At 41.0% G+C, this 13,480-nt stretch overlaps 1 protein-coding gene across 1 annotated transcript in view; it reads left to right on the forward strand.

Annotated features, from left to right (window-relative positions):
* The window catches only part of LOC139264363 (protein Jumonji-like), a 447,980-nt gene extending 435,235 nt beyond the window's left edge, over window positions 1-12,745 (forward strand). The window contains exons 16-18 of the mRNA XM_070880677.1: window positions 4,413-4,596; window positions 6,936-7,043; window positions 10,890-12,745. Of these exons, the coding sequence (XP_070736778.1) occupies window positions 4,413-4,596; window positions 6,936-7,043; window positions 10,890-11,069 (472 nt within the window). The 3' untranslated portion in view covers window positions 11,070-12,745. The remainder of the gene's footprint in view (window positions 1-4,412; window positions 4,597-6,935; window positions 7,044-10,889) is intronic.
* The last annotated feature ends 735 nt before the right edge of the window (window positions 12,746-13,480 follow it).

The raw sequence follows: 13,480 nt of genomic DNA on the forward strand, positions 1-13,480 counted from the left end.
GCCCTTCCTGCTTTTCTGGTACCATTGTCAACAAAGGAGGAACCATTTGTAAACAGGATGAGGTCTGGGTTGTGTAGAGGCTCCTCTGCTGCTAAGGCTGCTTCTTCTGTTTCTTTTAAAATCTCCACGCAGTCATGCTCTTCACATTCTCCCCCCTCTTGCTCCCTCGATTCTGACGTCGGGAGCATAGTTGCGGGATTAACCGGGCTGGCCCGGACGATATGGAGATTAGGAGCTTCCAAAACTGCTGCCCAGCGGGTCCATCTTGCTGCTGTCACCTGAGACATTCTATTCATAGACAGCAAAGCGTGTACGGTGTGGGGACACTTGACAATCAGCTTTTGGTCGAGGACTAGACCCGCAGTGATCATTACTGCTTGACATGTAGCTTCCATGGCCCTGAGGCAACTTCCCCATCCGAGGGCTACCGCATTCAGTTTTGCCGAATAATAGCCAATAGGTCTTTGCCGATCTCCATGTTCTTGTGTCAGTATAGCTGTCATATATCCTTCTTTCTCATGGACAAACAGGATAAATGGCTTACCACTGTCGGGGATTCCCAGAGCTGGTGCCGAACACAAGGCCTTTTACAAACTCAGGAAGGCCTCTTGCTGTTCCTTAGTGAGGGTGATGGCTTCTTTAGAGGCACGTTTCCCCTTTAAAATATCATTCAATGGCTGAGCAAGCTGTGTGAAGGAGTCAATCCAATTTCTGTTAAAGTTACACAATCCCAAAAAAGACCTTAGTTCCTGAATAGTGGTGGGTTTTTTCGCAGCCCGAATGGCTGCAGTTCTATCCTGGGTAAGTTCTCTCTTTCCTTGTGAAATCTTTTGTCCCAGGTATACAACCTCTTCTTGGGATATTTGTGCTTTGTCGATGCTGGCTTTGTCCTTTCAGCCGAAGGTGATCCAGCAAAGCTCGTAAATCTTGTTCATGCTGTTCTTCCGTGTTTGAAGCTAGCAGGATATCGTCTACATATTGGATGACTGTGGATGACAGGGGAGGTAATTCTCGCAAATGGCTCTGTAAAGCCATGTGGAATACCGTAGGGCTGTTGTGGAAACCCTGCGGTAACCAGGTCCAAGTATACTGTTGTCCTTGGACAGTGAAAGCAAACCACTGTCGAACCTCCGGTGCCAGAAGCACCGACCAAAATTTATGTTCCAGTTTGAGGGCATTAAAAATGGTGGAGGGATGTGCGACCAAAGGAGCTTTTTGATCAATACACTGGTTAGCTTTCCTATAATCGACAGTCAAACGCCAAGTCTCATTAGATTTCTGTACCAGCCACACGGGACTATTGGAGGAGCTATGCGTTTTAATAAGCACCTCGTGTTTCTCCAATTGCTGAATAACCGGTAAGATTCCCGCGATGGCAGTTGAACTGATGCGATAATGTTTAGTGCATGGAGGCTTGGTCCCTGTAAATGATGCTGGCTCCATCTGGAGTAGGCCACAATCGTTCTTATCTTTAGCCCATATCGGGTGTTCCTTCAATTCTTCTTTCTTCAAAGTTCTAATTGACTATGTCACCCGACCATTCTCGAAATGCAACGATGAATCTATTTGAATTAGAACGTCCATTCCCAAAAGGGGTTGATCTACTGGGCCTATCCAGACCGGCGTGGTTAGTTCATGTGGACCCAGCCCTATAAATACCGCCGGTATTGTCCTTTTAATTTCCATTTTATGGCCCCCAACTCCATAGGCTGTACAGCTCGGACTTTAGCTCCCATATCCCGATCTAATTGGTTACATCGATCCACCAATGCTGCAAAGGTAGTTCCTCTACCTTCCCAGTCCGGTAACACTACCTTAAGCATTTTGGACAGTTCTGGCTTTAGACCTGCCACGAAAGCTGCTTTCAGGGGTCCAAACGCTTGTTCATCCATTTCCTCATCCGTATTATTCATACCCGAATGTTCTAGCCACGTGCATCTAAACCGCTTGTCATACTCCAGGACCTCCTCTGTTCCTTTCTGTTGGCAGGCTGCAATTTTTCCCCAGTCTCTCTTAGCTGGACTGAAGGCTTGCAGCCAGTGTTTAATCGCTTCCCATCCTCCGTCTAATTCTTGCTCATTCTGCCCCAAAGCTTCATCTATCTTGTCGTGCAATTTTCTTCCCTGTGTTTTTGGCACCATTGTGGTCAAAATTTGCACTCTGTCCCAGGGATGAAGTTGATATATATTTCTTAAGCGGTCCAATTGGTCCCACGTTTTTACTCCCCCTTTCTTTGGATTGGGCAATTCCTTGGACCATTTCTCAATTTTCTCTGGGTCTGCCGGATCATGAACTAAGTATTCTTCGTACACCCTTCTCTTTGTTTTTTTGGTTCCGCCCTCATCCGCAGTCTCTTCTGATTTGACTACAACTTGTCTTTTTTTAAACGGGGCAAAGCACACCCCTAATTCTTCATCATCCTCTGACACTGTATTGTCGGAGAATTCAGAAACCGTATCTATTCCTCGGTCGTGTCTTCGGGTTTGCGCTTTTAATTTATCCAAACATGGGTACCCTGGGAATTGATCAATACATTTTCCTTTTCCTATTACTGTCTCTTGACCTAATGATTTTTTCCATTCTTTAATTTCACCTTTAAGATCTTTAACTTCCGCTTCCAGCTTTTTCTGTCGCAGCTGTGCACAAACTGCTTGCAATTGATCCTTTGTACTGGTCAGTTCTCGATCATGTTGGGAACGCATTATAATTTCATTCCGGTTTCAAATCTGGCCCATAGCCGCTAGGGACCATCTAGTTCGCTCTTTATTTTTCATACGGGTCGTTTTTCCCCAGACCCTTTTAATCTCGTCCAAGGACCATTGTCCTTTGGAGGTTCCATAGTTTTGTTCGATCTTAATACAGGTTTTAGATATGTGGAAAAAAAGTAGTGGCAGAGGTTGTGGTCAAAAATTGTGGAACTCTAACTTGAGTTCAGAAAGCTGTAAAATGCCTTATCAAAAGATGAAGTTGTTCCTCAAGCTTACGTTGAGTTTCGTTGGAACAGTGTAAGAGGCCGAGGACAAAGGTCAGACTGGAATTGGAGCGGAGAATCATAGAAATAGAATCATAGAAATTTACAACACAGAAGGAGGCCATTCGGCCCATCGTGTCCGTGCTGGCCAACAAAGAGCTATCCAGCCTAATCCCACTTTCCAGCTCTTGGTCCGTAGCCTTGTAGGTTACGACACTTCAAGTGCATATCCAAGTACTTTTTAAATGAGGTTTCCAGACCCCCACCACCCTTTGGGTGAAAAAAAATCATCTCAAATCCCCTCTAACCCTCATACCAATTACTTTAAATCTATGCCCCCTGGTTGTTGGCCCTTCTGCTAATTAAAGTGACAGGTGACTGGAAGCTCAGGTCATGCTTGTGGACTGAAAGGAGGTGTTCTGCAAAATGGTCACCCAATCTGCGTTTGGTCTCCCCAATGTAGAGGAGACCACATCTGAAAATGCACCTAAAGTTCTGAAAAAGGAATGCTCTAGATTCCAGTGAGTACTTTGACAATATAGTTACCAGAATCTTCAGACAGATTTATGTTGCATCACTTGTGGTTAAACTGTCTTAAGAACAGCAGACTGGTTTTCACAGATGATGCTTGATTCCTCTCAGCAAAGCTATACACAGAATCGACTGTTTACACAAATGAGAAATCCTTGCTATATTATAGAAGTAGACCTGGGCTTCTGCTCTTGCATTCCTGATCTGAACAAATCCTATAATCAACTCGTCAGTACAGTACTGGATGAAAGTGAAATGATGAGGCATGGCTGGAGACATTTGAGTTGCGAATCATAAAGCTTTGGGGGAAGCACATGAGGACCAGACCATTAGGGTGGCATTCTTCAAATGCCAACCCAAATAGCAGCAATGTAAACATAAGATCCACAGTGAGCAGCTGTTGTGAAATGAAAGCAAGCACTAAGCATATTTGGAGAATTTGGCAGTGCAGTGATTTAACACATTGTTCTTTCACCTCTGGGACCTGGAATGGAAAGCAGCCAAGGCCATTGGGATGACTGTGTCTCTCTCTGCTAGCATTGAGTCCTACATGAAAGACTGGGAAGTGTCCTGTACTGCAGAGAAAAAGCAGCTTTTGCTAAAGAGCGAACTGTTCTTCTAGAAGATTCTAGTCCACTTTAAAAGGAAATGCAGCCACTGTACATTTGAATGAGAGCAAGCCTTCGTATTTATTTGTATTGCGATCTCCCCTCATTGCTATTATAAGGTATTGCAGTAATGTTCAAAATGTGTAGGTTACTCATATGGCTGCATTGTTGGAAGGTTAATTTAAAAATGCCAAATTAATTTTTCTCTAAATCACAGTAAAGTAATAATACACTTCCACCAGTAGTATGATGCTCTCAGTCTTTCAACTCTGAAATTAATAACATTTCCAATATTTACTCAGGGATACAGAGTCGAGACAGCGGCAGCAGCTGCTTGATGCGGGTTTGCATTCGTCAGCTCGCTATGGTAGCCATGACAGCCACCTGTCCATGATGGATATGAAGAAGAAACCACGGAAGTGGTTAGCATCTGAAACATCGGAGAGGAGGTGCCAGATCTGCCAGCAGTTGTGCTACCTATCCATGGTGAGTAGAGGGTCGGTCGAGGTGGGAATGGAAATATCTAGTATCTGAGCACAGTTGTAGTTTAATCACTAGCCAGCAAAAGCAAATTGTTGTTTTAGGTTTGTTTCTTACTATCTTCCACTCTTGCTAAAGATTTTCCTGTGCCCTTCCCCAGCCAAACCCAATGGAATATTAACATGCCTGCAATACTGCATGAAATTTGGAGTAGGGGAGGGTAAATGAATGGTGTGATATAGATCAGGAAAAGAAAGGAATTGCATTCATAAACTGGCTTTCCCATCCTCCAGCTGCCCCAAAGCACTTTAGAACCAATTAATTACTTTTAATTGCTGGATTAATGTTGGCCTCTGAGCCAGAATGTTCATGAATCATTCCAGGACTTGAGCACTCAATCTAGGCTGAAATAATAGGAGTTCCATCTTCCTTATGAGACATTAAACTGAGGTTCCTGTCTGCTGTTCAGGTGGATGAAAACGATTCCATTGAACAATTCAACAGGAAGCAAAGAGTTTTCCTGATACTTGGCCAACATTCTTCCCTCAATCAGCATCACCAAAACAGATCATCTGGTCATTCCATCTGTACACAAATTAGCTGCTGCCTTTGCCTATGCAATGACAGTGACTACACTTCATTTATTATAAACTGCTTTGGGATGTCCTTGGAATGCAAAAGGTACATAAAAGTGTAAGTCCTTAAATGAAAGAAGGGTTGTCTTATGTCTTAGTAAGTAACCATGGCGTTGTACTGAGTCATATAGACAGGAAAGCCCAGCTTTGATTGATCTATACCAAATTGGCAGATCGCAACAAAGGTGGACAGCTACAATTTTTCCAGGATAGGGAAGAGAAAATACAGCAAGGACTGGATCAAATGTGAGACTTTGACTGAAGTCTTCATAGAATGCTGAGCCAGATACTTTCTTGGGCAGTAAGAAGAGGAAAAAGGCCACTTCAAAAATACATAGTTTAGCATCCACAACTATTTAGTTATTTGCTATTTACTATTTACTGAAGGAAATAGTTAAGTTTTAAAAAAAAAACTATTGTAAAGTCTACTGTGTGCCTCAGCTACTGCTAAGTTTAGGACTGATAACTAAATTTGTTAGGTGTCAGCTTTGGCTCAGTGGTAGCACACTCATCTCTGAGACAGAAGGTCATGGGTTCAAGCCCCACTCCAAAGACTTGAGCACATAACTTAGGCTGACACTTCAATGAAGTACTGAGGGAGTATTGCACTTTCGGATGAGACGTTACTCCGAGTCCCCCGTCTGTCCTCTCGAGTAGTCGTAAAATATCCCATGATGCTATTCGAAGAGGGGCAGGGGAGTTCTCCCCAACGTCCTTGACCAACATTTATCCATCAACCAAAATCTAAAACACATGATCTGGTCATCTATTTAATTCTGCTTGTGAGAGCTTGCTGTGCGCAAATTGTGCACTGGAGTTAACTGGGATGTGCAGATTTAACTGTGCTACGTTGTTTCATACATTACGACGCTATATAAATGCAAGTCCTTTTTTTAAAAAGTCCTGGTCTACTGTCGTGTAGTTTTGCCGTTTTCTGAAGACGAGGAGGATGAGGAGAGGTAACATGATAAAATTAAAAACTAAAATAAAGTGAAGGGGAGAAGGGAGTTATTTGATGATCTCTGGATGCACTACAACTTTACCTTGCTATCTTGGGAAAGTGTAAGCCATCTCTGGGACATAGAGATCAAAAGCTCACTTAGAGGAGGAATCTAAGACACTGGATCTCCAAAAATACTTAGAGTGAAAGAGAATTTTTGAAAAAACAGAAATTCAAAACATTATAGTATATTTCAAAATATTATAGTCTGGACTCATGATTGATACCGCGATACAGTGACAGAGGAGACCTGTGCATGTGTTTCCAACCCTTCCATTACTAATTCTTAATGGGGAGCATCTGCTTTGCTAAACATTACTGGAGTTAAATGGGATGTGCAGTTTTAACATAGCGACATCTCACCTGTAGAAGCAGGAAAGGAAATTAGGACAGTGGTCTACAGAGGCAGGAAAGAATATTTGGGTGATGGCCTTTAGGGGCAGGAAAGAATATTGGGGTTTGCTAATAATATGTATTGAACATGAATTTGTCCAAAGAAGAAATGGGAGTAAATATAAAATCAAATGCACGACTAGCACAACGGTTTAGCATATGATGGTCTTTTTTCTGCCTGCACAACAGTCACAAATATTACACCAGCAATACTGTAACTGTACCTATTCAGAACTCCAGTAGAATCTTTGATTTTGATAAATTGAATTGCAGGTTGGCTAATTTAGGTACTGACCCACAAAATGTTATCTACCCAGGTAGTGCAAGAAAATGAGAACGTTGTCTTCTGTCTCGAGTGTGCTCTTCGCCATGTAGAAAAGCAGAAATCCTGTCGGGGGTTGAAGATGATGTATCGCTATGATGAGGTTTGTTGATGGTAGATATTTTCTGGTTACAAACCGATTTTGCCTCCTTCTGTATCCTCCTCACAGTGGAGACGCATCATCCAGCTTGACAGGTTCTGGGGAAACCATGGTATCAAGGACCCATGCAAAAATGTCGTCATGGCATTGTTGATGTGCTGCAGGTGATCTACTCGGGCATCTTATCAAGCCCCAGGATTCTGCGCCATTTCTTTTTCATAAGCTAAATATTCTCTGTCATTAAAGCTTGGGTAAAACCTACAACAGTAGCTTTGATTAGACAGTCGAGAGTGTCAAATAGACTGTTCTTTAATCTGTCCTGCCCAAACCTTTTTTCCAGGTTACCCTGGAGACTTGCAACAAAGCTTCAGAAAGTATGCTGGGCTGTCATTAACTGTGCACATGTACAAAAGAAAGGAAAATTTGTGCTCCTTAGAACCGGCTCATTGGTAGACAATAGAGTATATAGTTCACAAGGGCATCTATCTCAGTTACCATGGACACATGTCTTCAGAACTGTGTTGGGAAGGGGCAAAGAGCACTCTAGTCTTTCTCATCTCTATTGATTGACAGAAAGTACCATTGCAGGCCAAGTTTTTACCATATAAGACATATGCAGACAGTTTTCCTTCAGGATTCAGAACTCAGGAATACAATGAAAAGGTTTCAGTTGCTGCATGGGAAAGTGACCATGACAAAAATGAAACCTGATTATTGCTTTGAGTTCTTTATTAGTAATAACAGCACATGTAGGGTTAAAAACCTAGGTTCCCATGGAAAATGGCCAGCCTATTTGATGTGCATTCAGTTTGGTTGCCTGAATGGGGAAATATATATGTATTAGTAAGTGTGACTGGTTGTTGAAACAAAAGGTGGTTTTGATATGCTACTGTTGACTGAATGCTAAAACAATGAGCTTGTACCGGTGATATAATATCTTTGGCTGGATGGTTAAAATGTTAAATTCCAACTATCACAGATGTTCCACGTGATTGACAAAGAATGGATAACTGATGCAGTTAAAATAAGTGCTATTTTTTTTAATGGGCTTTTTTTCAGTACACCATCAATAGATTTGGATTGATACCACAAAGGCTGAGTTTACTTTAGGAAACAGTCAGTCTACAGCCAATGGAAGAGCTGAGCTTCTTTGCCTCTATGGTAGTGCAAGAAGTGACATCTATTTTCAAGGTTCAGTCAACGTAGAGGTAGCTCAGGGAGCAGAGTGTCTTTTTTTGATGTATAGAAATAGTCAAGTTGAAATTGCTGTAACATACTGGTTGGTATTGATTACTATTCATTTGCCTGTTGTGTGTTAATAAACAGTCTGACTTATAGCTTGAGCCTCAGCCTGATTTTGTATATTTGATTGGCGTACTGAAGACCGCAACCATTAGTTACCTGCATTTGAGGGTTTATCGTTCTTTGAAGTGTATATTCGTTCAGTATCTTTACTGAGAGTTCGAGCACTTACTGCCACTGTTTTATAAAACTTGGGACTCGTTTGCGACATGACTGATTTTTTCATAGCAAAGGATTTTGTCAGGTGGTCTCAATTTTCAAAATCAAGCTTAGCTTAAGGTTAAAATGAATAGGCAGAATAGTGAAGGTCCTGGAGTTTTAAGACACCATCTGTCTGCACCACCATGACATATTCTGTGTTCAGCATGCGGTTTCCCCAGAACCTGAACCCACTACGGAGGATATACATCATATAAATAATGAAAAAGACCCCACCAAGTAATCTATCTTTTTATATTCTGCTTTGAAGCTCCCCTCCATGTTGTGCACCATGTTTTGTTTTGAGAGGGCTGGCAAGTCACCTGGTCTGAGGCCTTGTCAGTGGTGCTCTTGTCTGTACACAATGTCTGTACAGAACTCTTCACTTCCATGAAAAAGATCATCTAACCTTTAGCTTGATTTGTCTTCTGTCTTTGAGCAGAAAGTTGGAGTTGATTGACTGGTGGTATGCAGAGACTCATTGATGGGTAACCCCCAAGACTTGAATATTTTGGCCCAGATTTTGCAGTGGTGCGTGCCCCATTAGACTTTTCCTCTTACCCTGTAGCTCGTAAAAATTCCCTGTAAGTTGCTGGAAGTGCAACAGGAACAACAGAGAAGGAAATGGGGTGAATTACTCAAATCAGGTATAGAAAGAGATATAAAGAGGGAAAGAAAGATTGGGTAGAGAAAAAAAGAGACAAAGGAAAAGTAAGAAAAATAAATTAAAATGTGAATTTTTTGCATCTCTAAGAATAATTTACTACATGCAAAAATGAGACTCAACAGTATTCACCGTTTCCTTTCTGGGCGGGCAAGATTGATTGGCATTGTATTAACTTTCGAATTAAAAAGGTATGGTATTAAGTACCAGCCCTAACTTTCTGGCGAGTTTAATGTGTAAATATAATGCGTTTTTGAAAAGAACGGGGAGTTTGAGAGCAATGTTCCCTTTAAGCTGTGCAGCGCTCCACGGATCCCACACAGCTGGCGCTTCCATGTGGAATTTTGAATGGCCCCTTCAATGGGTCACGAGGCAGCAAAAAAATTACAGCTACCATTTTCACAAGGCTGTGAAAGCAGCGCAAATTGTTCAGCAACTTGTAGCGATCTGCAATTCACGGGGTATCTCTTCCTCGCCACAGGTTGCTATATGATTTACACATTAATAATGCTGAGTGCCATTAAAAGTACTGTTATTTTTTCAGCAATTTCTGGGCCATTATGTACCTCATAGTTTGAAAATTTCCTTGGAAACTGTTGCTAGGCAGAAGGGTCTTGTTTGTATTTGCCAGTAGAGTTTGTCCAATAACACAATATTACAGACATTCTGCCAGTAATGTCATTGATTAACTAAATTACATACATCACTAGTTGAGACGCGAGAAAATTAATTTTATGTTCGAATGTGTCTCTAGGGTCCATATTCATGATTGCTGTGCATGTGCTTATCAAGGTGAGAGGCCGTTAGTGTTGGAAAATGAAACTCTTTCCATTTGAGCCACTCAGTGTCAGCTTCAAGCACACTCAGGTCAGGTAAAGCCCAGCGAGATACAGAAGGAGCCAATTATCTGGTGGCAAACTGATGTTGCAGGCAGTTAAAATTGTCTAGGTAACTTACACCCGACAGCTTGCATGGATCCTACCGTCTTCAGTTTTAACCTTCTCTTCTGAGTGGGCGGTACAAACACCTGCCTGAAGCCTGCGGGGTCCTTCTTTGATATGCATACCAGGGTTTGATGATGTCATGGAGCCCCGACTGCAATTTTAATTTTTAAAGAATGCAGCAGTGCTTCTTCGGGGCCTGCAAGGAAAGTTTAGGCCTCCCTTGTGACTTACTCCCTGCAGTAGTCTTCTGCTGCCCAAACTTCTTTTTCACATGGGCATACTCCCTGCAGTAGTCTTCTGCTGCCCAAACTTCTTTTTCACATGGGCATGCAAATGAGGCCTGTTAAAATCACCTGGGTTTCATGCTGCCAAGGTTGGGGGTGGTTTGGAGTTGCCTCGCCCCCGAATCAGACTCCAGGTTAAAATTGAGGCTAACCTAATGCTCTCTCTACTCTGACCTAACAATCTGCCTCAGCTGCAACTCACACAATTGCCTTTTACTGTACGAGTGTGGTACTTTCTATTTTCAAAATCAACCAATCTTGGGGCCTATTGGAGTGGCACTGTCAATTAATGTTGAATTGGGAGCAGTTTGTTTTTTTGTCACAGTCCCAAGGCAGCTAGGAACTGCATTATGACTTTCTAAACTCAGACATTCATTCCATTTCATGTAAATGTATCAGAAAATTTTAGTTGTTTTTTTGTGGAAGCATAGTAATTTTTTATGGTTTGACATTACAGGATCAAATAAATAATTTAGTCAATCAAATCTGTGGAAAAGCAGCAGCTAAGAGCAGCAACAATACCAACACCAGTACCAGCAAGCCTGCACTGAAAAGAGGACCTCGAAAGCGAGCGACCATCGATGTGCCAGCAACTAGACTTTCGTCCTTGTCCAGAAGTGCTACAAGTTCCCCATGAAGTTGCCAAGTCTTGTACTCAGTTGTTTTTTTTGTACTATAATTTGTGAGTACTTGCTAGAAGAATGCAAGCTGTATTTGCACTAGCTCTAAAGATGATTTCTGTTTTGTTTTTAGAAAAAAAAGCAGTTTGTTTTAGCATTAAAATGTTGGCTTATTTCTTTTAGGAACACCAGACGCTGCAGTTGGCAGTATTCCTTGGAATGCAGTAGTAGTGTTTTCATTCACTGTTTAAAAACCAAGTCAAAGGGCTGAACAGTAATCCAAGTTTGCATTTGCCCTTTTGGCTGAAGCAAACCTCTTGCATTTGATTTTTTTGTTACTGTGAACAGGTGGGATGTTTTAAACCCGTTTGAACTAGGTTGAAGTTGAGTGCTGTGTGTTTTATCTTGCAATTTCAGTCATGCGAGCAGCTTTTTGGAGGAAGGGGGGAGGTAAAACTTGAAAGAAACTGCTTCAGTTTGGCTAAGTTTTATGTTGTTTTTGGTTAAGTGTAAGTTGAAAAGTTTGCTTTTCTATTTAGAAAATTGTACTATTGTTTTTAGAGTCATGGCAGCTGATACTTGATCTGGTTTACAAAGTATAAAAATGGTGATTTTGAAAGTAAAGTAAAGGTGATATTTTTCTCCTTACCAGCACATCACTATGCATCTGTAATAATAAGGCTGCCTGGCTGGAGGAAATTGTGCCTGACTTTCATTAGCAAATTCATAAAGTTTTTGGTGCTGTCAATCATTTTATCAAAAAAAACCCTACAATGGTGTCCTTTATCAAATTATTGAAGCAGGGCTTCCCTGCTTTGCCTTTGTAGATGTGCAATCTTTGTAACATTCCATTTTAATTCCACTTTCATCTCTGTGTTCCTTCTCCATCCTTCCTTTTGACTCAGAATCAGCATTAATATTCAGTTCATTGGTGAGATGGTCACAATGGAGAGCCACTAGAGGACGTGCATATTTCTTTGTGAAATGTGAAAATGCATTTCCTTCATTTCTATTTGTGTTTTACTTTCCATGTTTGTAAAAAAAATAAAGATTACAAAAGAAAAAAGAAAACAAACAAAAACAAACTTTGTATATATGCCTGTAAATTGTTTTAAATACTTGAGCCTTTTGTGGGGGGGGAGAAACAAGAGATGAAGAAAAGCCTTATGTTTCAGTTTCTTCATCGGTTTTGGATGCTTACAGGGTTTCTTGTAACATTTAAGTGCTGCTTACATCACTGAACAAATAATGGTGTAGCTGTTGCCCCTTTCAGTGTATTTTATTAAAAAAAAGGGAAACATTGTTCATTATAACTAGTTTTCATTGCTGAAAATGCAACATTAATTGTAGCTACCCATGTTGCACTGAGCTTGCCAGTGGTGACTGTCAAGAAGTCATTTTATTTTTTCCCAGTTGTTAGTTGGTTGGTTGTTGTTACTGCTTTGGAGTATTTAACAACATAACTGATTTCAAGTGTTTTTCAAATGTGGTTGTCCAGTTTTTATGGCCTTACTATGTATTTTTTGTTTCTTTGAGAGCAGACATATTTGACTATTGCTTACTGATTGACATTTAATTTATTAGTGCTGCTCTGCACCTTTCCTTTCTGTGCGGAAAGAGTTCGTTGTAATTGCGAGTTTTTTTTTACTTTTCAGGTTTGTACTTAAAAGTTTAATAAAACTTTTGAGCAGTTTCCTGTGAAGTTGAGTTATTACTCTTTAACTGTTCATATTCAAGACACTGGTCAAGTACAGTAAATTCAGTGGGGCTTGGTGTTACTATGTATTAATGTGCTTTTTTTCAATAGTGGAAAGGCAGCAAGCGTCTGGGTCTTCATCGGACCAGCTTCACTCTGTACTATAATACATTATTGGTTTGTGTAGCTATATGTAGCAAGAAATTGATACTTAAATCATGACCGTGCTAGTAGCCAGCGTTATGTTTACGAAAAACACCATGACTATACTGGTAGCATGTCTAAGTATATAAGCAAAACAGTACATGCTTGTAGCTGATTTAATTTTGCCCCTGCATTCACCAGCCATGCAGACTCCTAAGATTTGTCAAATAGTGGGCTCCGCAGTACCAACTATTTATCAGTTTCTACCCCCTCTTCCCCACCCAGAGAAGAGAAAACAATCTCTTAATTTGGATTATCAGCCTACTCTGTTGTAGTTGAGTGGTTTATTTTTTTTGCCAGGTGGACTGTTGTTCGGCAGTTCCTTGGTTGTTGCAGCGAGAATGACAAATACTTCATCACAGGGAAGCAAAGTATTGAATCACCTTGGCCCATTCTTTCATAACTATTACCAGCAAAGTGGGGAGATATATGCAAGGATTCAGAAAATATACAAACATAACCACTTTAATCTTTCAAGCTGGCAACGCTACAAGCTAAAATGAAATCAGAACAGCAGTGAAGCAGTAC

This window comes from Pristiophorus japonicus, chromosome 5, assembly GCF_044704955.1.
Source record: "Pristiophorus japonicus isolate sPriJap1 chromosome 5, sPriJap1.hap1, whole genome shotgun sequence".
NCBI lineage: Eukaryota > Metazoa > Chordata > Chondrichthyes > Pristiophoridae > Pristiophorus > Pristiophorus japonicus.